The sequence below is a fragment of the Bos mutus genome, chromosome 8 (assembly GCF_027580195.1).
Source record: "Bos mutus isolate GX-2022 chromosome 8, NWIPB_WYAK_1.1, whole genome shotgun sequence".
Classification (NCBI taxonomy): Eukaryota; Metazoa; Chordata; class Mammalia; order Artiodactyla; family Bovidae; genus Bos; species Bos mutus.
The window spans coordinates 26315411-26339484 of record NC_091624.1 but is presented as its reverse complement, the minus strand read 5'-3'; the positions used below and the strand labels follow the sequence as shown (position 1 = coordinate 26339484).

The following is a 24074-nucleotide window of genomic DNA, read 5'->3' as shown; positions in this document are numbered from 1 at the left end:
GTCTTCTCCAGCACCACAGTTCAAAAGCACCAATTCTTCAGTGCTCTGCCTTTTTTGTGGTCCAGCTCTCACATTGGTACATTTCTACTGCAAAGACCATAGCTTTGACTATACAGACGTTTGTCAGCAAAGTGATGTCTTTGCTTTTCAATACACAAACCTCTTTGCTTTGCAGCTCTAGGTCTGTCATAGCTTTCCTTGAAAGAAGCAATTATCTTCTAACAAATGCATATCATACCCAAAAAGAGTGTTGGAGAGGACTTGCCTGACACTTTTCTGACAAACCTCATGCTTTTTTGTTTAAGCCCTGTTACTTGTAACAGCATTACCTCTTGGCAAGAAACAAAACATTTCTGGGGTATAAAGGAGAGGACTCTTCCACTCCTGTGAGATATAAGAAAACCGGACACCAATTTCTCTGCAAGACTTAAAAATGTTGTTCTTTTCTGTTTGCTCCTTTCAATGAGGTATATATTATCAGGAAACCTATCTTTGAGAATATTACTGCCTTTTGTATCTTCTGCAGTTTCTGGAAGAGAGAAAAAACAAGGTATCTGGGCCTGGATTTCTAAGAAAATGGAGCACGAAGGCTTTCTTGGGAGGGACAACCCTCGAACTGCAAGGGGGTGGGGAAAAGGGACGCATAGCAGCAGGGAAAACAACAGGCAGTGATGTGTTACCAAGCTGACTAGAGCTTCCTAAGCAAACCCTGCCCTTGCTCAGTGATGTGGCTCACCATGCGGGTAAGCATTGTGGGTACCATCTCCTGCCTCTTACTGCTCAGAATTCCACCAGATGATGCACCAAATACTCTGTGGTTTGGGGTACCTGCCCCACAAACAGCTTTTGGGAAAGGCAGGTTCCCAGCTTCTGTGTTTGTCTGAATTCCTAAGTGATGGAGCCCAAATATCTACAGGATCTGCCAGACCTGCTGCATGAAAGAAGCCAGAAGGTAGCCAGCCACACTCCCACAGGGACCAGAGATAGCTGGAGGGGTGAAGGTCTCCTAGACTAGGTCTCTCCACTTGGCAAGCAGTCAAGGCCTAGGCTAGCTGAGGTCGAGGAAATCCAGAAGGAGCCCACACTAGGACTTGTACGCCTGCTGTTTTTCTAAGGGGAGTGGATATCTTCTTGTACTTTAGGGGAAAAGTCCTGAGTGGCACAAGTCATGGGGTAGCATGAGTCCTGCTTCAGGAACCACTCACAGATGGCTAGGAGCAAACAAGTCAAGGTATAGCACTTCGCAAGTAAGCACACACCTGGAGGCAGAAGTCAGGTGGGCCTCAGCTTCCTGCCCAGTTAACCCTTTCACGCCCAGATCCACACCATAGAGTCTCAAGCTGAGCTGTGTCCCCAGGTTGGGTGAAGAAGTCACATAGCATGTAACTGCACAGAATGGTGGGTTTCCCATGTGGCACTGAGGCCTCAGGCAGTCAAAAAGGGGCAGCCTGAGTCTGTGAGAGTCATTTCCTAGACAGGTTGATAAGAAGTCCAGGGGTCCCCAAGGAGAGAGGGGTCTGGAATTCTCAAGGAGGAAGGACAAACTTTTTTTCCCCTCTACATTCCTTGGAGAAGGAAATGGCAATCCACTCCAGTACTTATTGCCTGGAAAATCCCATGGACAGAGGAGCCTGGTAGGCTACAGTCCATGGGGTCGCAAAGAGTAGGACACGACTGAGCGATTTCACTTCACTACATTCCTTAGGATTACATAACAATAATGTATCCTGCTAGAGGACAGTCTCTGGAAAAAACCTTCTGGCTAATCCTGTTATCTTAAAATGTAAATTATGAGAGTAGGTCTAGTGAGGACTTTACAACCTCCAGATATTCTTTTGATTATTCACTGTAATAACTAATTGGCGAGTATATAACTTCATTGCTAACACTAGCAAGGGGGTACTCTTTCTGCCCCCTTCTGATGTCTATGTCAGAAGCTTTCTCTATCCCTTTTATACTTTAATAAAACTCTATTGCACAAAAAGCTCTGAGCTATCAAGCCTTGTCTCTGGCCCCAGATTGAATTCTTCTCCAGAGGCCAAGAATCCCAGTGTCTTTTCGTGGTTCAGCAACAACCTTTCAAGTCTGACTCCTGGCCCCAACACCTCTCGCCTCTGCATGGGTGAGATGCCTTAAAACAACTGACACCCGTCAAACAATGTGGTGCCTTAGCCCTTGTGCTTAGTTGCCCAGATGTATCTGCCTCTTTGACGCGTTGGACTGTAGCCCGCCAGGCTCCTCTGTCCATGGGGTTTTCCAGGCAAGAACACCGGAGTGGGTAGCCATTCCCCTTTTCCAGGGGATCTTCCTCACTCAGAGACCTAATCTGCATCTCCTGTGTCTCCTGCTTTGCATTCTTTACCTGCTGAGCCACTGGGGAAGCCCTTGTGGTGCTTTAGAGGAATCCATTGTTATGGTGCACTTGAGAGGGATGGAAACACTTGCATGGCATTCACAAAATGGCATTCACCATCTCACTGGATGGTTGGCACTCACATAAATCCTTAAGGACACCACTTCCATGCCCTGATGCTGACACCTGCACTCACCCTCCAGAAACCACACCGCTTCCTTCCCTGGAGCAAAAGGGGAGCATCTCAGGGGAGACCCCTTGTGGGAGGGAGGCCCGCAGCTCAAAGCCCCAGGACCCCCGACATCTGGCACTCCCTGGTCATTGGGGTTATCATGCTCACCTGGCCCCAGTCCATGGGTCTCTGCCTCCTTGCCTGTCTACTCTAGGGCCTCTATGTTGTCTTCCTTGTCCCCATCTTTCCATGCCTTGCCACCTCGGCTCTTTACACCTGAACGAAGAACTCGTTTCTAGTTCTCTCCTGTCAGCATTCACCCTGTTTGCCACTCCCAGCTGGCCCTGCCTAGCACACAGCTCTGAGAAAACACCCAGCCCTTTGTTTCCTTCAGAACTACAGCCGGCTCTGGATGTCTGCAAGGCTACCCAGGCTACTGAGGGTCCTCTGTCTTACCTCCTTCTTGGGTAAGAAAACTAGTATGTAAAGCACAGCCCCGCGGCTGGGCATTCTGTCTCTATATGTCTGAAGTTACTTCCATCCTGACTAATGCTAGTGGCCCATCTGCCACGCACTTCACTCAGGGCTTTCCAGAAATCCCCTCACACTCTCAACAATGTTAGGATCAAGTATAAGGTCATTATCATACTACTTTCTAGATGAGGAAACTGAGGCAGCAGGGTTTCACCTGACTTACCCAGGATTGTTTAGCATGAGGTAGAGACCTATGGAATCCAGAGGCGTTGAGCTCTGGAAACCAGGCTTTCAACCCCTTCCTCACACTGATTCTTCTGTGTGACATTTTACATAAAAATATGTTTAAAACATTTGTGTCACTTTAAAAATTTTCTAAATTTCTTTTTAATTGGAGGATAATTGCTTTACAATGTTGGGTCGGCTTCTGCTGTACAGCAGTGTCACTTTGGCAGACCTTGTCTCTCAACACTTGTGCTTTACCTGCCTGAACAACACACAAGCCTCATTGGCATGACCACTTGGGGTTCGCCTTGCCTGGACCTGGTCTGCCTTCCTCACCTGCTCTCCCACTGCCAGATTTCCTCTTTCATCTTTTCCAGGAACGGCTCAACAAAAGATGGTCAATTAATGGAAGAATGAATGAACTTCTGTCCCTATCCACCTCTGGTATACTCTCTTCAAGATGGAGCCAATCATGCATATATATGGAATCCAGGAAGCTGGTACCGATGAACCTATTCACAGGACAGCAATGGAGATGCAGATATAGAGAGCCGACTTATGGTCCGGGGCGGGGGAGAGGAAAGAGAGGGTGAGATGAATGGAGAGAGTAGCATGGATGCATATACACTATCATATGTAAAATAGATAGCCAAAGGAAATTTGCTGTATGACTCAGGAATCTCAGACCACGGCTCTGTAACAACCAGAGGGGTGGGAAAGGTAGGAGGTGAGAGGAAGGTCCAAGAGGGAGGGGATATAAGTACACCCATGGCTAACTCACATTGATGTATGGCAGAAATCAAACCAATATTGTAAAGCAGCCATCAATCAGTTAAAAATAAATATATATATACATTTTTTAAAAGATGTAACCAAGCAGTTGTTGAAGTGAATTGAATAAGGGACTGACTATCCCTCAGAATTTATTGTCCAGATTCAATCAATAGGGATCCACATTCTGCACACACACTCACATATATGTGTGGAGTCCCACATATATACACACACATCTTCAGTTGATGATACCATTTCCCTAACGCAGACACATTTTGATTGGGGTAATAATAATCATACCTAACATGAATCACTACCTCATATTGGATACTTTCCTAAGCAGTTAACATACCTTAGCTCAGCTTATCCTCAGAAAAATTTGAGATTGATTATATTATTATCAATGGCTGCCAAAAGGAGAAACTAAGGCCCAATGCAGTTAAGGAAAGTATCTTGCCCCAGCCGTATAGCCTGCGAGCGGTGGGGCTGAGACTCTGACACACCACTGTCTGCTTCTCACTATTGGGCTCTACTGTCTGTTGGTCTGGATGACTGGCTCAGTGTCTGCTTTCCTGTCATCCCAATAGGCCACCAACCCAGCAAAACCCTCCGCAAATGTGTGTGTACTGCTTACGGAGATCATCACACAGCAGGAGCTGAACTAACGTCTCACGCACTTCTGCTGAGTTGCTCAGAGTCTATTAAACTGGAAGTTTCTCAGAAGACCAGAAATGTGGTCAAGCACCCAATTTCCGGGCTTCTAGTGTATTTACCAAACTGATAACATTCATTTTAATCTCTTGTTGAAACAAACCACACCTGCAGAGGACAATTTTTGTCTCTGTATCCGTCATTGTATGCATTTCACAGTGCAATTTCCTCTGGTGCATGCTACAATTAGGAAAAGTAAAGGTTGTGGGTGAGCCAGCATTAATCTGGGGCAGCTTCTCTGAAAATGCCAAATTTGCAAGGTTTCCTTGCTGCACTACATGCCTGTGGCTTCTCTTGAAGAATCACCCCCATTGCAATGCCAGAAGGCATGCTACAGAGAATCTGCCCAACTCCCTCGGGCCTTTTATGAAGAAAGCAGGTTCAGAAAGATAGAATGATTCCCTTAGTGAGTCTGGGGTAAGGAATGCATTAGAACCCCAACCTCCTGAGTTGCAGCCTTGGCTCTTTCCAGCGAACTACCCTGTGTGTGACTTTGCAGAAATGTTTAGATAAGGTTTGCCTCAGTGGCTGGAGCTGCATTGCAAAGTGGACGTGTCATCTCTTATTCTTAGTAAAATGACTTTTGTTAGAACACATTTCACAATTTTATATTTCACACTCTCGTAACCCAGCTAACTGTGTCCCAGTCACCAGCTAACTGCTGCCACATGCTTGCTCCATCACTGGAGGTTTTGCAATGAACACAATTAGCTGCTTCCCGAGTTTTGACCATTTTTAGTACATTCGCTTGTCTCTCTTCTACTTTTTTGTTAGTTTCCTTTCTTTTGACACCTTTACTCACATAGACCATTGAATGTGAGTGAACAAAAGTGCTAATTGAAATGCGTGCCATCTGTGGCGGCTGAATTTGAGGACATGTTTCAATTTCTGTAATGGTATACTTGCAACATTCTCTCTTCGTTTGCAAAATCACCTCTTTCTGATCTTTTCCTGGGTCTTTTTGGAAATAAATGCTTTGAAATGTATTCAGACCATCAGCTGCTTTTGTCTGGGGAAATCATATAGTCACTGTAGAGATCTAATTTCTTTCTTAGCTTGAGCAAGCACCATTTAATAGGACACATTTCAACTTACAATACTTTAAAGACTGTACTTCCATGGTGAGTGTTATTTGACCATCTTCTATTACTCAATTTCCCACAAAAAGTAGTTTTTGAAGAATAAGGCCAAGTACACTAATGGGACCACGTGGCAGAAGCAGGGGGACTGAGGCTGGAAGACAGAGTGGAAATTTTGAACACTCACAATATCTGGGTTGTGGCTGGGCCAGGTAGGGGGCAACAGACAAGAGAGGGTGGAAAGTTGGTAGAGGAAAGAATCCAAAGGAGTAATGAGGATTTGACGATTGAGTAAAGGTCAAGGGAAAAAATAAGGATGAATCAAATAAATCAAGAGAAAAAATGCAAAAAGAAAAAAAAGCAGAAAGCATAAAGGTCAACAACAGTGGATGAATGGAAAGGGAAGGATCAGAGCAAAGCTAAGGACTGGAAATAACATGAAGTGTAGAAATAAAACAAAGTACACGAGGGAAATAAAGAAATGCCATTCCAAGAAGTTTCTGCCTGAATATTCAATGACTCATTAGGTCAAAACACCAGCATAAATTGCATACTGATGGGTGTGAGCAGGCCTCCTGTGGGTGACCAGCCTTGACCGTTGCTTCCACACTATCTCACATTTTAAAGCCTCAATGCAAAAGCAAAACAAAACTATAACCTATGGATTCCTAGAAATTGTTTCACCTTCTGTCCATAAAGTTTAATAAAAGGACACAAGAGCCTCAAAAAAAACACAGTGCAGTGGAAGGACAAGGGTCCTGGACACAAAATGCTGGCTGTGGGGCCCTGAGGTCCCCAGAGAATTTTTAGTTATGGAAAGTTTTCTGCAAAGAAAGCCAGAAGCCAAAAGGTGGAGCTGTCCAATCTGGATCGCTGGGTAGGCTGCCTGTCTTTCAGCTTCCACAGCTTCTTTTCCCTGGGGCATCTCTTCAGAACTCCTCCATCAGAGGAGAGACCCTCCAGCCCCCATCTCCCTTAGATGGGGCATTTTCTTTTTCTCTGCCATGGTCCACACACAGGAAACCTGAATTCTCATTAGATAGCCCAGTTTGCAGCTACCCCTGTGTGAAGGGGCCCCAGGTAAAAACTTGTCAATACATATGTCTTGTTAGGTATGTTCTCCCTCAAAACATATGCTATTGTAGGGTGCTTCCCATCTCAGGAAGAAAAGGTCATATTCTTAGTCATTCCCCTCTGCTGTTAATATTTGCTCAGTCAGAAAGCGTGTTGGTAGTATAATCAGATGAGGCTGAATATGGTTCATTGTCTTCTGCCAGAAGTTCTCATCACAGTCCTGACCTTCTCTTCCCTCATTCCTCCCAGCACTAAGAGGAACTGAGGGTAAGGAAGTTTTGACTTCACTACTTCAACCAGACCCCTCTTCCTCCTCTTCTCAAGGACCTGGTAGCAAGCCTGTTCTACACTCTGGCTCATGCTGACTTTCTGGAAGCTTCCCCAACCTGAGTAATTTGTTTCCAATGTTTCAGTTTGTATGCTCCATTTACTCCTGTTAATCTGCAAGTGCTTGCCTAGTCTGTGAATGTTCTAGGGTATAACATTGGACACATCACCTCTTGAGTCATGGGGACAGATCCTTCATTGTACTCTTTAGTGGTTTCTTAATCACCAGGAGGAGCTAAAGAGTTATTTTCTAAGCTAGTATCACAGATATCTTTTACGCTTCATATGATTTCCAGGTAAGATGGCAATTAAAAATGATGCAAGCACAGTCTCAAATATACTCAAGTAATTAGAGGAGCAAAAGTTTTCAAAATTCAGCATAAAGAACCAGTTTCCAGGTTCAGAGAATTCCTCCTCTATCACCAATTGGGATGACTCCATGCATTTCCCCTACCTTTCTTGAATTTCTAAGTTGTTTTTCTATGAGGCTACTTACTACCCATCCTGGGCATCCCTGGTGGCTCAGACGGGAAAGAATCCACCTGCAAGGAAGGAGACCTGGGTTCGATTCCTGGGTGGGGAATATTCCATGCAGAAGGGAAAGGCTCCCCACTCCAGTATTCTTGCCTGGAGAATTCCATGGACAGAGGAGCCTGGTGGGTTACAGCCCATGCAGATGCAAAGAGTCAGACATAACTAAGCAACTAATACTACACTACCCATTCTAGGACAGCTTTGGAATTCTGCGAAACTATTTAAATAACAGAACAATGTGGAAAACATGTTTGTAGGTTGGGATTGAGGTGATATGCTCTTAGTGTATCTGGACTTCTAGGGACTAGAGGCATTTTTAACCCTGAAGAGGTAACTGACATGCATATGGTTTTAATTTCATCTGAGAGATTTTCAAAGCTACAGTGGGCATTGTGAGGATTTGGAAAAAAAGAAATGTATTAGTAAAAGTGAAAAGAGCAGAAAATATAAACTAAAATCAGGATTCATTTTCACCACAGGAGTCAACTCTTTGAAATAGATGTCTAATATAGGTAGCTGACTCAAAAGCCACACACAGATGTGCTTCTCGAATTGGTGAGCCTCTGGAAAGGTGAATTTGGGGAAGATGCTAAAACCCCTACTGCATGTCTGCGTTGACAGGGCCCTGTTGGTAAGTCTACACTTTACCAGATGAATTGTGAACATGCGTGTGTTCTGAACCACAATATTGCCCTTGGAGAATAGTTTGAAATGTGAAGCCTTCCGAAAACCTAACTGCTATGTAATAAGCATGTTTAAGTATCAGTCTTCGGGTACTTATAATTCTGTAATATGAGAATGGGGAAGACAGAAAACAGACAAGCAGCAAGCAGAATTTCTATTGACGATGGAGGTCGGTGATGGTAACTGGAGGAAAGGGGGTGTTCACTCTACTCTTGGGTGTTTAGTTCAGATTTTTCTTTTTCTAAAAAGTGAGTTTTTATCATAGGAAAAAGAAGTGGGCACTCGTGAAAGGCATTTAGCCCAACTCCCACATAGTCCAGGCAGATCAGGAGACCCTTCTGCACCTGCCACATTCTCTGTTTGGGCAAGTCTGTGCATCACTGTCAGGAATATGGCTCCCTTCGCAAAGGCAGGCACTGCTGCTCTATGTGTAAACGAGCCCGGTGTATGTCACGTGCCTTTTCAGTCTCTGGCTCCATGACTTAACTCGTCGTGAGGTGTCCTTTCTCCTATCACTTTATGTCTCTTACGTAGCCAGAGAATTTTTGGGAAAAGCCAACCACATCCACTTAGAGGCAGAAAGACAGACTTGCTCCTAGCTTCAAGATCAAGGAGACCGTGAGCAGCCGTCTCAAGCCCCAGCAGCAAACGCCAGCGGGCGTATCAGCTGGGCGCACGGGGCCCGGGAAACTGCATCCCGGGCAGCCACTCTCGGCGTGGCCAGGGGGATTGGGGGAGTGGCAGATGGACCTCCGCCAGCTTGGTTTCCCCGTCATATTATGCAAAAACTTCGCAGCCGTCATCTTCGTCCTAATTGTGTAGTGAACGACATTTACTCGTGCGTTGCGCTTCCCCACCTAGCCAACCCCTCGCTCCCGGCCGTCGCGCTCTCAGTGGAGACGCGCGCGGAGCATTGTAACCGCTGCCTACGCAGCACCCCTGGGCTCTGATCCGCTGCCTGGCCCTCTCCCCTCGGCGGCCCGCCCAGAGTCCTGGCCGCTCGCCAGCGCCCCCAGCCTTCCCTCTCGCCCATCTCCAGGAGGAGGGGTCCTCCAGGAGTGTGCGCGGAGGAGGCGGCGGAGGTCCCTGCCACGCCCCGGCCAAAGAGGCCTGCGGCCCTCAGCCCCGGTACTCGGTCAGCAACAGGTAGCTCGGCCGGCGTTCGGGGAAACAAAACGCGCCTCGGCGAGCGAGCAAGGGTCGCTGGGCTCAGGAAGGCACCTCGGTGACCGAGAGGGTGAAGACAGCGGTGAGGGGAGCCGGACGGCGAGGCGGAGGTCTCCGGCCCCTCCCCAGGCTCGCCCCAACCGAGGCGACCTCGCCGGCCGTTGCGCAACCCTGGAGCGGGGCGCGGGGCGCGGAGCGCTGGTCCTCCCGGCACTCAGGCGACGGTGGTGACCGCGGCCGGGAAGGGACGCGGGCCGGGTGCTGCTGGCGCTGCCGGGAGGAGGAGTGGGCGGGGGCGGAGTGGGGCGGGGCCTCGAGAGCCCGCCCCCGCCGTCTGCGGCCATTGGCGGCGGGCTGGGGGCGGGTGCGGGCGCGGCGATTGGGGCTGGGGCCGCCCGTCACGGCGGGGCTGGCGGGCGGCGACGTAGCGCCGCGCTCGGAACTGACCTACTAACACACATCTCCCGGCGCGGCCACGGCGCCCGCGGACCAGGCGCGCCGCCTGCCTCCCGCGCCGCGCCCTCACCTCTGCCTGCCGCCCCGGAGGCCCGGCCGAACCCCGGTCCCCGAACGCCGTCGGCTCGGCTCCCGGCCCCCGTTCTTTCTTCCCGCCGCCCCGACTCGCCAGCCGGAGAGCAGGATCACGGTAAGCGCTCCGCCCACCGCTGGCCGGGGCCCGGCGCCCGGCTCCCCGCGGGCTCCTGAAGCGCGCGGCCGGCGGGCGCTGGGCGCGGGGCGGGCTGTGCGTGGGGCCCGGCTGTGCGCGGGGCTGGCCCGCGGCTGCGAGTGTGCGCGGGGCATTCATTACATAAACTTTTGCTGCCTTGTCAGGAGGGGACTCGCCACCTTAAGGTGGCTGCTTTGATTGCAGCGCCCTCGCTCCGGCACGTAGTCCGGGCTGGCTTGCGCTCCCCCCGCTGCTGTTGCATAATGTCTCCTGATTTCAGGAAAATTGATGTTTTGGTAGAGGAGAGCGCCGGGGAGGCTGAGCCGTCTCTTGGGGAAGGGCTGCGCTCTCTCCTTTCTGGTCCCTTCAGTGGGACTGGCAGCGGAGGAGAGAAGGGGGGCTGAGTAGTGGGGAATAGTCTTGATTTTCTCGTTGAGAAAGAGCGTCGGTAGCGTGAACGGTGACGGCATTCAGAGAATGCCTGCGCTGCGTTTGTTTGTGTCCGGGGCTGAGTCTGCACAGACGTTTTCCACCCTGTTTGTCGTCAGCGTGTTTTACCAGCGCTCGGGGAGGTTGTGGGATTTGTCCTTGCATACATTGCATAATCTGCCCACGGTGAAATACTGGCAAGGATTAAGGGTTAATGTGCGAATGTGCGCGTACGTGGGCAATGATTTGGTAATTGTAGTGCAGCGTTGGGTACTGGATCATTATTTGCGTGTATACTACGTCCCAAACGAAAAGGATGTGTGTCTTTTTTTTTTTTTTTAAACACTCCTACAAAACATAAAAGGAAGAATTCCTCGGGTTGTATTCTGATCTTGGATACTACCCGAGCTCGTCCCTTTGGTGTTCTGAACTATTCTTTTTAAATCTGGGACAAACCATTGTGACGTTCACCTCCCACCTTCCTAATTTTAATGCATTCCGTTCGATCAGCCGTTTTTTTCACCTTATTGTCATTGCTTTTTCAGACACGACAAGACAGCACATAATAGTTTCCTGGAAATGTTGCATTATGTAACTGACGAATTTGCTGGCAGTGAGCATAGGAAGAGGGAGCTAATTACGTGATTTTATAATCTTGCTACAAAGAAAGTAGGACAATCTCAGCCTTTAAAATGTCACTGTAACAGTTTTTTAAAAGGATATTTTAAACAAGCAAGTAGACAACTGGGTAAGCATTGAGTTTGCTCATGTTGCCGAATGTGCGTCTTTTGCCCTAAATGAAATGTGCGTTCTTCTAAATTTAGCCCTAACTATCGCATTTTAACAATTGTGGCCTCACAGCGCTATTTCTGGTGTTTTCTCCAGGGCTGTGTGCAAATACAAGTTCAAGGCCATTTGCTGTAGTTTTAACTCCACGCCTTCCGAGAGACCTTTGATAAGATTGTATTTTTAGGAAGGCATTTCGCAGAGCCCGGTGATTTGCTGGATGCTGACTCCCATTTATCTTTTTAAAGGACACTTTAGGAAAGTGCTGTTCCCTGAGAACAGCAGGGGATGACCGAGTGTCATCTTTTGGTCTTGGCTTTTGTAAATAACAGCGAATGAGGCCACAGTATTATTTCACATTTTTTTTTTCGTCCAGACCAGATATGATTTATGGGAAACAGATATAGGTTAGTAGACTGTATTTTTTTAAATGGATGTCCCAGTTTTATTCATGTGAGAATTATATGACTATGTAATATACTCAGATTTTAAATTTATTCCTGAACTCTTATGTAGTGTGTGTGTGAATATATGTGTATGATGGTGTGTGTATGTCAGATTGTTTCCCCCTAATGTAATAGTAAAATAATTAAAGAGCAGGGTTGTGGAGGGTTTTTCAGGGGCGGGGAGAGGGCAGAGAAGGGGACAAAGATTACAGAGATTCACCTCTGGAACAAATTTATTGCCCCAAGTAATTGAAGTCGCTTTCCTAGAAGCTAATATTGCTCCAGGGCCCCAGTGTCAGACCCCCGACCTACTCAGGAGCTCGGGTTGGGAGCCCTGGGCCTGAAGGGGCCGTGTAGCGCCACCTTCCGATCGCGACCTTAGGGGTGCTCCCTTCCTCCCAGCGCGTTCCTCCCAACTGCGGCCCCTTCGGGTCTGGGGGTGTGTGGGAGGGTGTGGGGGTGGCGGGCGCGGACCTCGGTCAACGGCAGGGAGCGCCCTTGGGCGGCGCTTGGACCGGGGCTGCAAGGCGGCCTGCGCTCCTCCTTCTCGCCCCCTCCCCACATTCCTTTGTTCTGGCGCGGGGGTCTAGGCAGCACCGCGGCCCCTCTGCGCCGCCCACCCGGCGGGGGCGGGCCCGGGGGGGCGTGGCGCGGGGGGCGGGCGGGGGCCGCCGAGGGACCGTCCGCTGCCGGGGAGTGCGGTGCTCCCTAGGTTCGCTTGGGCGGAAAGAGGGAAAGGGGAAGGGAGGAGGGAGAGGGAAGAGGGCAGCTGGAGCTGGGGGATCGGAGCCGAGCGAGCTGGAGGGACCCAGGGCGAGGCCGCTCCGCGCGGAGAGGGCTGCCCGGCCCCCTGAGCGTTTCAGCGCCGCGGCCCGGGCTGCTCCAGGGGCCTGCCGCCTTGCTTTTTTTGCGCGCTGAGCTCCTGAGCACCGCCGACACCTTTGTTCGAGAAGGCGTCATTGTGTGTCCTTCCGATTCTTGTAAAATGAAAAAGACCTAAGAAAACCACCAAATGTCAACAGACCACAAAAATTGGAGGTGGGGGGTGGGGGTTGCTTCAGTATTGATGATGATGACATGGAGGACCCCAACTTGACGAGTCAAGTGTATATATATATATATATATATTTTGTGTTGGTATATATATATTTTGAACACTAGTTATGTGGCTAGACTAGAGAGAACTCGAATCCCCCCCAGTTAAATATTTTAAAAAATCACAACACTTGTGTGGATGGGATACCGCTGTCCTGCTGAGTAAGACTACGGTACTTTCATCCTGGCAATAAGTCTTCTGAGACTGTGCTCATGCAATAAATCGCAGTAAATTCAGGGCAGCGTCACAGTTTTCTAAAAGCCATCAGCGAAAAGTGTATTGTTTTAAAAGTTGGCTTCTATGGGATCAAATCCTACCCCCTCCCCCGTCCCTAATGGTTTCTTTTGAGTTTCAGGCAGGTCAGTAGCTAGGAAACAGTGAAGTGCTACCTAGGAATACAGGCTCTGGGCTCAGAAAAGCTGGGTCCCAGGCCCTAGTCTTGGGGACTGCTCTGATAGGCCTCCGAGGTAAACTGAGGGAATAAATCCTGTTTATTTAGCTGGAGAGTTGTGGGGAGCTCAGTAAATGCTTCCTGTCTAAGTGACTTAAGTGACCAGGAAGCAGGTATATGTGTGTGTGTATGTGTGTGTATTTTAATATTCATCTTTATTTTTCACTGCCTAAGTCTCTGTGCAGTAAGGGTTGAAGTTTGAACTAAGCCTATAGTTAAAGATTCTTCTTGAAATACTGTGCTTTTGTTGTTGTTCTAGTAATGATTAATTTTTTTCTCAAAACTATTTGCTATTTCATTCAATGGTAATTTTAGTTTGAAGGAAATTCTTGACAGGATTGCAGAACCTCATACTTCCCAAGTCATTGGGTTAATGTTCGGGGGAACTGTTTAAAGGAACAGAGAGAGGTGAGTTGATGGTAGCGTTAATTGTGTAAAAAGGGCCAAACAGCTGTCTTTTTCCAGTTCCCTTGACTTGTTTTGATGGTTTTCCTGGGCCTGGATAATCTCTGGGTCTAAAATTCCAGTCAGAGATCACAGGCTGGTTCGACCTCACAGATGAGCTATCCTGGGAGGCACTGTGTGCATCCTTTATGGTTAAAACCCTAGGATATGCCCCATGAAACTGTCAGTGGTTGACCTATTAATGTAGAATTAAATTTCATTTGGTTTATCCTTGTAACATAGAACAATGCTTCACTAAGAATTACAAGAGGCAAAAATTAGGCCTGGAACTAATCATAATTGTTGCCTTGATGCTGCTTATTCTTCAGAAGAGATGATGAGCTAGTACTTACTAAAATGGACCCTGCCTGTGCCAGGCACTGTGTTGACTCTTCTATTATCATCCCCATTTTAGACTTAAGAAAGTGGACCTTAGGAGAAATTGATTAGCAGTCCAGGCCAGGAACCTGAAAAATGGGTTTGTGGGGGAGGGGGGCTCTGTCTCTGTCTCTTCCCTGAGTATGAATGCAAGCTCACTGGAGTTTTTGAAACAATTTCCTTTTCTGTGTTAAAGACTTATCTTTGCTAAGTGCAATTATAACATCACTATGATGCAACAACCTGAAAATTAAAACCCTTTGTTTGGGCCCTTTCCCATGTTGAGCAATGTGCTTGACTCACCAGCTGAGTGGATATTTCTAGTTGACCTTGCTTTGGTCCATAGAGTCAGTTCCGAGACGTGAATGTGATTGCAGCATAGAATGGAAAAGGTGCAGTCATATTGCCGAGGCTTTATTTTTACCCGAGTAAAATCACACATACTTCATTATTTCCATTGTAATCCAGATGGCATTGATGCTGTTCAGAGTTGTTTATTTTTAATTTGTATTAAGGAATGAGAGCACACTTGGGATTCAATTCAAAATATGACAGAAACAATGTAATTGAAGTTTCCTTTAATATTCATTTCTTGTTTTTGTAAGGTATGCCTGTATTTCACAGGGTTAACACATTGTTTGATATCCTGTTATTTTTCTAAATTACATTTGAGTTGATTTTTATCCAGATTGGACTTGTGTGAGAATGTCAAAAGACATTGACCTTTGATCACAGACATTACATAAGAGCTTTTCAGTTTCAAAATGAAGTTATATTACCACCACCCCCAATTATCTCTCAAATTTCATTACAAATAACTTTCTTGTAGTTAAAAAAACACTGTTTCTCATATGGTTTTAATTAGAGTATGCTAGCTTGTTTTTATGATAAGAACGTTTAGTAGAGATTTACTAGATACCTTTCGTAATAATCTGTGCTTTGAGCATTCATTTTCACTGGAAGCAGAATGATGTTTATAAGCCTTTTAGTTCTCAGAACATGGTGTCTTTTATTAATTAACTTTCTAGGGATCTAAAACTGGAATTAAGTAGCCTTCAAATAAACACTAAAAATAAACATTTAAAATAATCTGTTCTACTCATGAGGCACATAGTAAATGGCATTTGTAATCGTCTGCTCACTGGGAAAGAAACTGAACAAGAAATTAAAAAGTCAAGCTGAGGAAAACTGGAATGATTCCTCAGTGTAATTAGGAACATTCACAACCTTGCCCTTTCATACCCTTTTCTCACCCAGCCCTGCGCGCACCCTGTTTTCCCCATCATTGCCACATGTTGCATGTATTCTGGCATTACTTACCTGTTGCAGAAATTTCCTATAACTGGGTTACTTCATGATTATTGGTGTCCCTTAGGATTTCAGATTAGTTGCTAGTTAATGAGAAGTTATCTTTTTGAAAGTTTCAAGAAAACAAATGGTCCCCATTTTGAAGTGACTGCAGATGTTTTTGTTGTTGTTAATGCATTAGTATTTCATCACCCCCACCCTTCCAGTTCCCCTCGCTCAAGCCTTGAAGTTGTTTGGTTGTGTTAGCATCTATGCATTTACCCCCAGCAGTCTTCAGAATATTTCCATTGAGAGCTCACTTACAAATAGTGGACTCTTTTTATTTAAAAAAATAAAAATAAAAAGTTGGCTTATACTATACTATTTCATATTTCAATCCCGTAAATTATATCAGTGCTATAGTAAAATGCAATGTTGTCATTGTATTTATTAAGTTTAAATCTAATTTTCAAGTAGCCCTTTGTTGAGGATGAGAGAGCAAGGAATTTGAAGTATTTTCATTTATCATAAACTTTCTCTGGTTTTGACACATTCATTTACAGAAGTATCCGAATAGAAAATGTTGGTCAGTTTGTTGCTATGCTAGGATAGATTTTGGCAGAGCGTGTGAGAATCTGTTTATGTGTGTATTCATATCTTGATCAAGTATACATTTCTCTCTGACTTCAGGGTTGAAGTCTATGTTACTAGAGACAGAATTATATTATTAATGGGAGGCATTTATGAGGTTTAACATAGTTTTCTTAATTGAAAAAAACATTTTATTTTCTAGCCTGATTAGAAGATCCTCGTGCAACTTCAGGGTGTCCCACCCCCAGATTTTATTCTCATCCAGGAAAAGAAAATAAAGCATTTTATTGAAACAATCACATCATGGATTTTACCCACAGGAAGAAAATGTAGGTTAATATTTGCTAGTATTACTAGTTTAAAGAACTGTGAATTGATTCATTAACTTTTATCTTTTTTCACTAAAATGGCACTTATCTCAAAAATAAGCAGTTGTCTTCCTAGTGGAGAGATGTAGTTTAACATAAAAGATTTTTTTCCTTTAATGGTATCTATACTATATCTCCAAGAGTGTAAACAGCACATTCAGAGAGTAGAGGAAAAATGAGGTAATTTTGTCAAAATATTTCCAAATCACTGGGCATATCAAATAGTACTTCATCTTGTATTGACAGAATGTTAAAATCAGAGATTAGAATAGAAGCAATTTGCAGTCTCTCTCAAGAGATAATAAAATTTTTTCATAGTAGGTTTTAATGTCTAAGCTATTAGTCAGCTTTTAGATGCTTGAAACAAAATGTTTCTTTTCTTGTTTTGTAACAAGTTTGAATTGTCCACTAGTATTTCCCTGAGAGATGTGTTGGAGGCCAGGGAAGATATAGGTCTGTTACTGTAAACATAAGTCATAAGGTCCCTCCTCAAAAAGAAATTAGGACTAGAATTTGTGCTGTAAAGCTTTATTTGTTTAGAGAATTTTCTAAACCAAATTTAATCTTAATTAAAAACATTTAGGTCATCTGACTTAAGTAGAATTTTAAATCTGGGCTTACAAAACAACTCCTGCCTGTAGAAATCTCGTGATGTACTATGAAAAAGCATTAATTAGCAATGGCACGTCCGTGTTAGGTGTGGGAAAATATGTCATTGGAATGTGATGACTCCTGCTCTTAAATTTCTCTTTTTATTTGTGTTTTTAAGAAGCAGCCATATTATCTAATGGGTGTAATGAAACCGATCGTGCTGAACACACCAGCATCATAGAATTGGCATTTAGTGTCAATTACTCACCAGAAAGGAAACTAGCGGTGACTGATTTAACACAGCGTTAGTGGTGATCTGAAAACTTGAGGCAGAGGTGAAATGACTGTTAAATTAATCATAAGGGAAAACACTGGAATCTGAAATAAAGGTATTAGTTGAACATAAATACTGATGTTTTTAGAAAGCACTGCAATCCACCTTTGCATGCTCTTTAAATGTATTGTTGAAAGGCACAGATAGATTCTCTCCCCTCAACATCTCTGCCCTCTAGTGCTGCATGATCTTGGGAAAGTCCCTCAGTCTTCTGTGTTTTAACTGTACCCTATTCCCATGTTGAAAATTGATATATTTTGGGTTTGTGAAAAAAAAAATCGCAGATGACAGTGCCAACAGCTGTAACTTTTCTTTTCTTCTATTTATTTTAGCATATAGGATTGCCAGGAGATTAAAATTTTAGAGACAGATGAAAATTTAGAATGCTTTCTCAATTCATTAAATAATCACAGATATAAAACAACTCTGAGGAAGATGGAGAAAAGTTCCAGATGGTACCTTTGTTGTCTGAAAGAAGTTCTGGCCACATCTAATAGTGCTTTGCTGCCCCCAAATCACTTAGTTGCTGCTGCTGCTGCTGCTAAGTCGCTTCAGTCATGTCCAACTCTGTGCGACCCCATAGACGGCAGCCCACCAGGCTCCCCCGTCCCTGGGATTCTCCAGGCAAGAATACTGGAGTGGGTTGCCATTTCCTTCTCCAGTGCGTGAAAGTGAAAAGTGAAAATGAAGTCGCTCAGTTGTGTCCAACTCTTAGTGACCCCAGGGACTGTAGCCCACCAGGCTCCTCCATCCATGGGATTTTCCAGGCGAGAGTACTGGAGTGGGGTGCCATTGCCTTCTCCAAAATCACTTAGTAAATGGGTATATATTACACAGAAATGAGAAGAACAGAACTGAGAATCTTAGCTCTTCCACTTAACTAGCTGTGTGACACTGGGCAAGTTGCTTAACTTCTCCCAGCCTTAGTTTTCTCATCTGAAAGTGGTTATTATCATGAAGGCAGTGAAATAATGACAGGCCAGGCTCAGGGTGCCTGTTGCATAGTCCGTATTGAGTAAATGGCACCTGTAATGATTGTTTTTATTGTCACCATACCAAGAAAAAATCAGCGTGGCTAGAAACGTGATACGTACACTGACTCCCCATGTTGGCAGCGTTCCTACCACACCCGCGGATGAGTACAGTGCTCTTCTGTATTCATGAGCCTGCCTCTCACCAAAGACTAAGGGGTCCCTGATTCTTGGGAGTTTGATTCTTCCTTCCATCTTTATCGGCCCCAAGTCTGGCTCAGTGCCAGATATACAGTAGGTGCTCCATATCTGTTGCATAAGACAAGTAATGAATAAGAGAAGTTCTCTCTTAATAAGTAAAACAATCTTTTTTAGAATTTATGTAATAATATCAAATTTCAAAGAATGTATCAGCAAGTTTTTGGCTACATAGCTCTCTTAGGTAAGGCAAATAAGTCTCAGTCAAATGACGAGCACCTAAGAGGTTCAGTTTGTTGCTAGGATACAAATATATTAATTTGCTCCCTGAACTAATCGGCATTCTAGTTGGGCATACAAAACAAACATGTAGGAAGATACACGTTGTACAAAATCAGCACCTCTCTCTATAGTATCTTGAACTGCTAGTAAATTCTTTTCAACACAGAAAAGTTATTTGATAAATAATATTACAGAAGATACCCTTATGTAGTATGTGATGATTTGCTGGTGGAATCATAGAGGCAGTTATTATATGCAGATGAGGGAAGAATCCAGATTCTAGTATACCTAGTGAAATTGAAATCGGAAGATTAACTGAAAAGAAATGAGATTTTTCTGCAGGTTTTGAACATACCAAACAAAGTTATAGAGATGAAGAAGTGGACATACAGTACTTAGACACATAGAAGTGGGTTAAGAGATTTTAGAATAAGTGAGATATTTTTGTTAAACAGAAGTAGGATTATTTTCTCTATGCATGTGGCAAGGGCTGCCTGCCTGCCCTCACTCACACTAGACTCAGCGTGATTCTTTGGAACAGGAGATTGAAATCAGAGTCTTAACTCACTCAACATAGGTTTGAAATGATGAAACAGATATGAAATGATGAAAGAATGAAAAGTTTAGAAAGAGTAATACAGACAGAATGGTGGGGCATTTCAAAAGCATAACTGTAACAATTCATAGGTTAGGTGAAATGTAGAAAGAATTTAATTTTTTTCCAAGGAAAGGATAAATTTAAAAATGCATGGAACAGAAAGATGGTCAAGTGAAAAAAATACTCAGAATCATAGTGTACAAGGAAATAAATAGTAGTACCTGGGGATACAGTGGAGATTTGAAATGCATCTTGGAAAAGTTCAATATAGTTATCTTCCTGGAGTTGGAATTTTTACTCTTGCTTCAGCATTCATTTGATTTTAGTGGGGAGGACTTAACAGATTTAAGAAATACAAATTATTGACAGAAGGAAATAATCCATTCAGTAAGTAGAAGGAAAAGGAGTTTTCATGTCAGACCAAGAAATAATAAGTGCAAATATAAGAAGTAGTGTAGTTTACTAAGTGATAACTAGGAAGCTCCCTTTCTCACACCATCACGGCCTGCTGTGGCAGACTCGTTGCCTTCATTTCCCACTAAAGTATATTATCAAAGACAAACAGAAGCTCAGTATTCATAATCATTAAGTTTTGCTGAATTGCAACTCACTGTTCGTATTGGCTCAGTTTGATGGGTGAAAATGTGGCATTAAACCTTATCCTTGATGATCCTGAAATGATTACATCATTCCTTCTATTCCTTCTGGAAAAGACACAAGAAGCTGGCAGGCTTTTCCAACTGATAAAATCAAACTTCATTAGTCAATATAAAACTATGCACAAGAAAGAAAGAGGGACATGGAAACATTAACTCTTTCTAATGGGGCAGGAGAGAGTGCCATATACAGATAGTGCTGAATAAACAGTTGTTTTACCATATCGCCTTCATGAAAGTATAACCTACTGGAAAACTAGGCAGAGAAACCCTGTCCAGAAACACAGATCCGAAACTACCATGAAAAGATTGTTATTGGAGCCTAATATGGATTTATTATCTCCTGTCAGGCCAAATTCAGATTATAAATTTGTCATCAGTGGAAAAGGAAGCTAGTTGATAGTCCTGTTTTCGAGTTCTTATATTTTGTTTGAAACTAATTAGTAAAATAGAAAGAAATTCTTTCCATAATTACATGCTCTCAGTTTAAAATAATTTTAAGTTTCAAGAAGGCACTGTACTTAAAAAAAAAAATATCCCTTTGAATAGTAACCATTTGTTTTAGGCTGAAGCTACTATATCAGTGAAATCTTTTAGGACAGAATTATCAGGACCAAAAAAGGCGTTGTAGATGCTACAACCTTAAGTGAATGTTTGATAAATCAATTTGAGGGAACCAGGGGTAAAAAAGCATTTTCTCATAGCACAAATGCGTCAAAGAGACAGCTTTATTGAGAAGAGTCCTTTTCAGGTGTGCTGAGTCACTTGGCAGAATGACTGTGACATAAACCACATAAGAATTAAACAACTACAACTCAGTTGTTTGTGTGACTTTTATTTTTGTTTTTGTGGAAATAAAAATCTAGCTCCATTTCTGTTTTCCATATAATTACAGAATCTGTCTACTGACATTAAAAGGGTTTACTTGGAAAAGTTCCTTTTATGAGGTGAACTGGTTTGCTTGGCAGTCATATAAATGCTATCTAAAGGTATTCAGAAGCCCCACAAGATGCAAGTACTATTTAAAAATGTACTAACCAGAGGCGATCTGTCATTTCCTTCCTGTAATGTCCTATCCCCACATGCCCCACCCCACTGTTTTTTCTCCTGAAACACAGCCGCCTTCTGTTTCTCCCCAGGGCAGATCTGTTCTTTTCTCTCGCTCCCCTGGACCACATACTCCCCTGCTGACCGTTCTCAGTGGGGACTTGTCCTTTACAACTTTACAGTATAGGTATTTGGGTACTTACTTTCTTTTCAAAGTTGTAAACTCTTTGAAGGACAGAACTATTTCCCCTCAATGCTTCGTCTAGTTTCTTGTACATAGCTGGCAATAAATATTTACCAAATAGATAACTATTTCTCTTTGTGTATTGCAGGTCATCTAGAAGACCCCTACTTTGTTCAGTGAGAGGAGTGGGAGAGATTTATTCTGGATGGTAGAACAAAAGGAAGAATATTGATGGATTTTAAACTGCAGTTTTTAAAGCGCTTGAGAACACTGAGGAAATAACTTCTTCTCCTGCACTGCTCATATAGGTTAAGGTGCAGCTGATGCAGCTGAGAAAAATGCAGAGCATCAAGAAGGAGCAGGCATCTCTTGATGCTGGTACCAACGTGGACAAGATGATGGTGCTTAATTCCGCCCTGACCGAAGTCTCCGAAGACTTGACGACAGGGGAAGAACTCCTTCTCAATGAAGGAAGTGTGGGGAAAAACAAGTCTTCAGCATGTCGGAGGAAACGGGAATTCATTCCCGACGAGAAGAAGGATGCCATGTATTGGGAAAAGAGGCGGAAAAATAATGAAGCTGCCAAGAGGTCCCGGGAGAAACGTCGACTGAATGACCTGGTTTTGGAGAACAAACTCATTGCACTGGGAGAAGAAAACGCCACTTTAAAAGCTGAACTGCTTTCCCTAAAATTAAAGTTTGGTTTAATTAGCTCAACAGCCTATGCCCAGGAGATTCAGAAACTCAGTAATTCTACAGCTGTGTACTTTCAAGACTACCAGACTTCCAAATCCACTGTGAGCGCCTTTGTGGATGAGCATGAGCCCTCCATGGTGGCCAGCAGTTGCATTTCTGTCATCAAGCACTCTCCTCAGAGTTCTCTGTCTGATGTTTCAGAAGTATCCTCGCTAGAACATTCACAGGAGGGCCCTGTGCAGAATGGCTGCAGAAGCCCAGAAAGCAAGTTCCAGGTCATCAAGCAAGAGCCAATGGAACTGGAGAGCTATGCCAGGGAACCCAGAGATGACCGAGGTGCCTACCGAGGGGCCGTGTATCAGAACTACATGGGGAATTCCTTTCCCGGATACTCGCACTCTCCCCCTCTGCTGCAGGTCAACCGATCCTCCAGTAACTCTCCGAGGACATCAGAAACTGATGAAGGTGCAGTAGGAAAGTCATCCGACGGAGAAGATGAGCAGCAGGTTCCCAAGGGCCCGATCCACTCTCCCGTCGAACTTCAGCGTGTCCACGCCACGGTGGTTAAAGTTCCAGAAGTGAATTCCTCTGCCTTGCCACACAAGCTTCGGATTAAAGCCAAAGCCATGCAGATAAAAGTGGAAGCCTTCGATCATGAGTTTGATGGCACGCAAAAACTTTCCTCGCCTGTTGATATGACGTCTAAGAGACATTTCGAACTCGAGAAGCATACCACCCCCAACCTGGTACATTCTTCTCTCACTCCCTTTTCAGTCCAAGTGACTAACATTCAAGATTGGTCTCTCAAATCTGAACACTGGCATCAAAAAGAACTTAATGGCAAAACTCAGAGTAGTTTCAAAACTGGAGTGGTGGAAATGAAAGACAGTGGTTACAAAGTCTCTGACCCAGAGAATTTGTTTCTGAAGCAGGGGATAGCAAACTTGTCTGCAGAGGTGGTCTCACTTAAAAGACTTATAGCCACACACCAAATCTCTGCTTCAGACTCTGGGTAAAATTACTACTGAACAAGCTCTGGGCCTTTAGAGATGTCATTTGCAATAGATGAGTACGTTTTGTATTAGCCTGAATTTTCACTGGACCTGTGATGTCATTTCACTGTATAACGTTCACATGTTGTCTGTTGGGTGTCTTTTTGTGCACAAATTATTATGAAGATTAGACTGTGTTATCACTCTGCCTTGTGTATAGTCAAATAGTCCATCGCAAAGACTGTATATATTGAACATTATTTTTGTTGTTCTATTATAAAGTGTGTAAGTTACCAGTTTCAATAAAGGATTGGTGACAAGCACAGAACTTTTGCTCTATTGCACTTAGTTTTATGGGAAAGAAAGCAATTTAAGTTACAAAAGTAGATACTGTATTAAGATACTCTGCATTTTACTTATTTGCAGGAGTTTTCTCCCATCTATAGTAAATGAAAGTCACTCAGTCATGTCCGACTTTGTGACCCCATGGACTGTAGCCTGCCAAGCTCCTCTGTCCATGGAATTCTCCAGGCCAGAATATTGGAGTGGGTAGCCGTTCCCTTCAGGGCATCTTCCCAACCCAGGGATCAAACCCAGGTCTTCCACACTGCAGGTGGATTCTTTACTGTCTGAGGGAAAACTAAAACATAAGTTCAACACATAATTTTCTTTTCCTAGTTTGGTCCAGGGTATGGTAAGTTTGAAAACCTTCCATAGGAGGAGAATAGAGAAAAGGGGGTGGGGAGTGCATTTTGTTGCATCTGAGCCTAGTAATTTACTAAATTACTCCCTGTTATATATTTTTCTTTAAGGTTTCGTTTTCTATATCCTTTTTGTTTTTAAGTAGAAAAATCCAAGTTGTTTAGCATCAGCATGTCTTTAGTCATCTCTTTTAAGTATGACACATGGAAGTGAATAGTTGAGTCATTGACCCCCTTTGTTATTTAGAGGTTCTATTAAAGAGTGGATTAAAGACTAAGGATGAAGTCATTTTTATGTTATTGTAAA

General features: G+C 44.2%; 1 protein-coding gene across 2 annotated transcripts; it reads left to right on the top strand.

Annotated features, from left to right (window-relative positions):
- Positions 1 to 9973: 9973 nt before the first annotated feature.
- On the top strand, positions 9974 to 23394 carry NFIL3 (nuclear factor, interleukin 3 regulated). Of its 2 annotated transcripts, XM_070375236.1 has the most exons (3): positions 9974 to 10220; positions 16352 to 16478; positions 21527 to 23394. In XM_070375236.1, exon 3 carries the CDS (start codon positions 21702 to 21704, stop codon positions 23088 to 23090), a length of 1389 nt encoding a protein of 462 aa, XP_070231337.1. In that variant the 5' UTR covers positions 9974 to 10220; positions 16352 to 16478; positions 21527 to 21701; the 3' UTR covers positions 23091 to 23394. The 2 variants fall into 2 exon arrangements, with proteins under 2 accessions (XP_070231337.1, XP_070231336.1); XM_070375235.1 differs by lacking the exon at positions 16352 to 16478.
- The last annotated feature ends 680 nt before the right edge of the window (positions 23395 to 24074 follow it).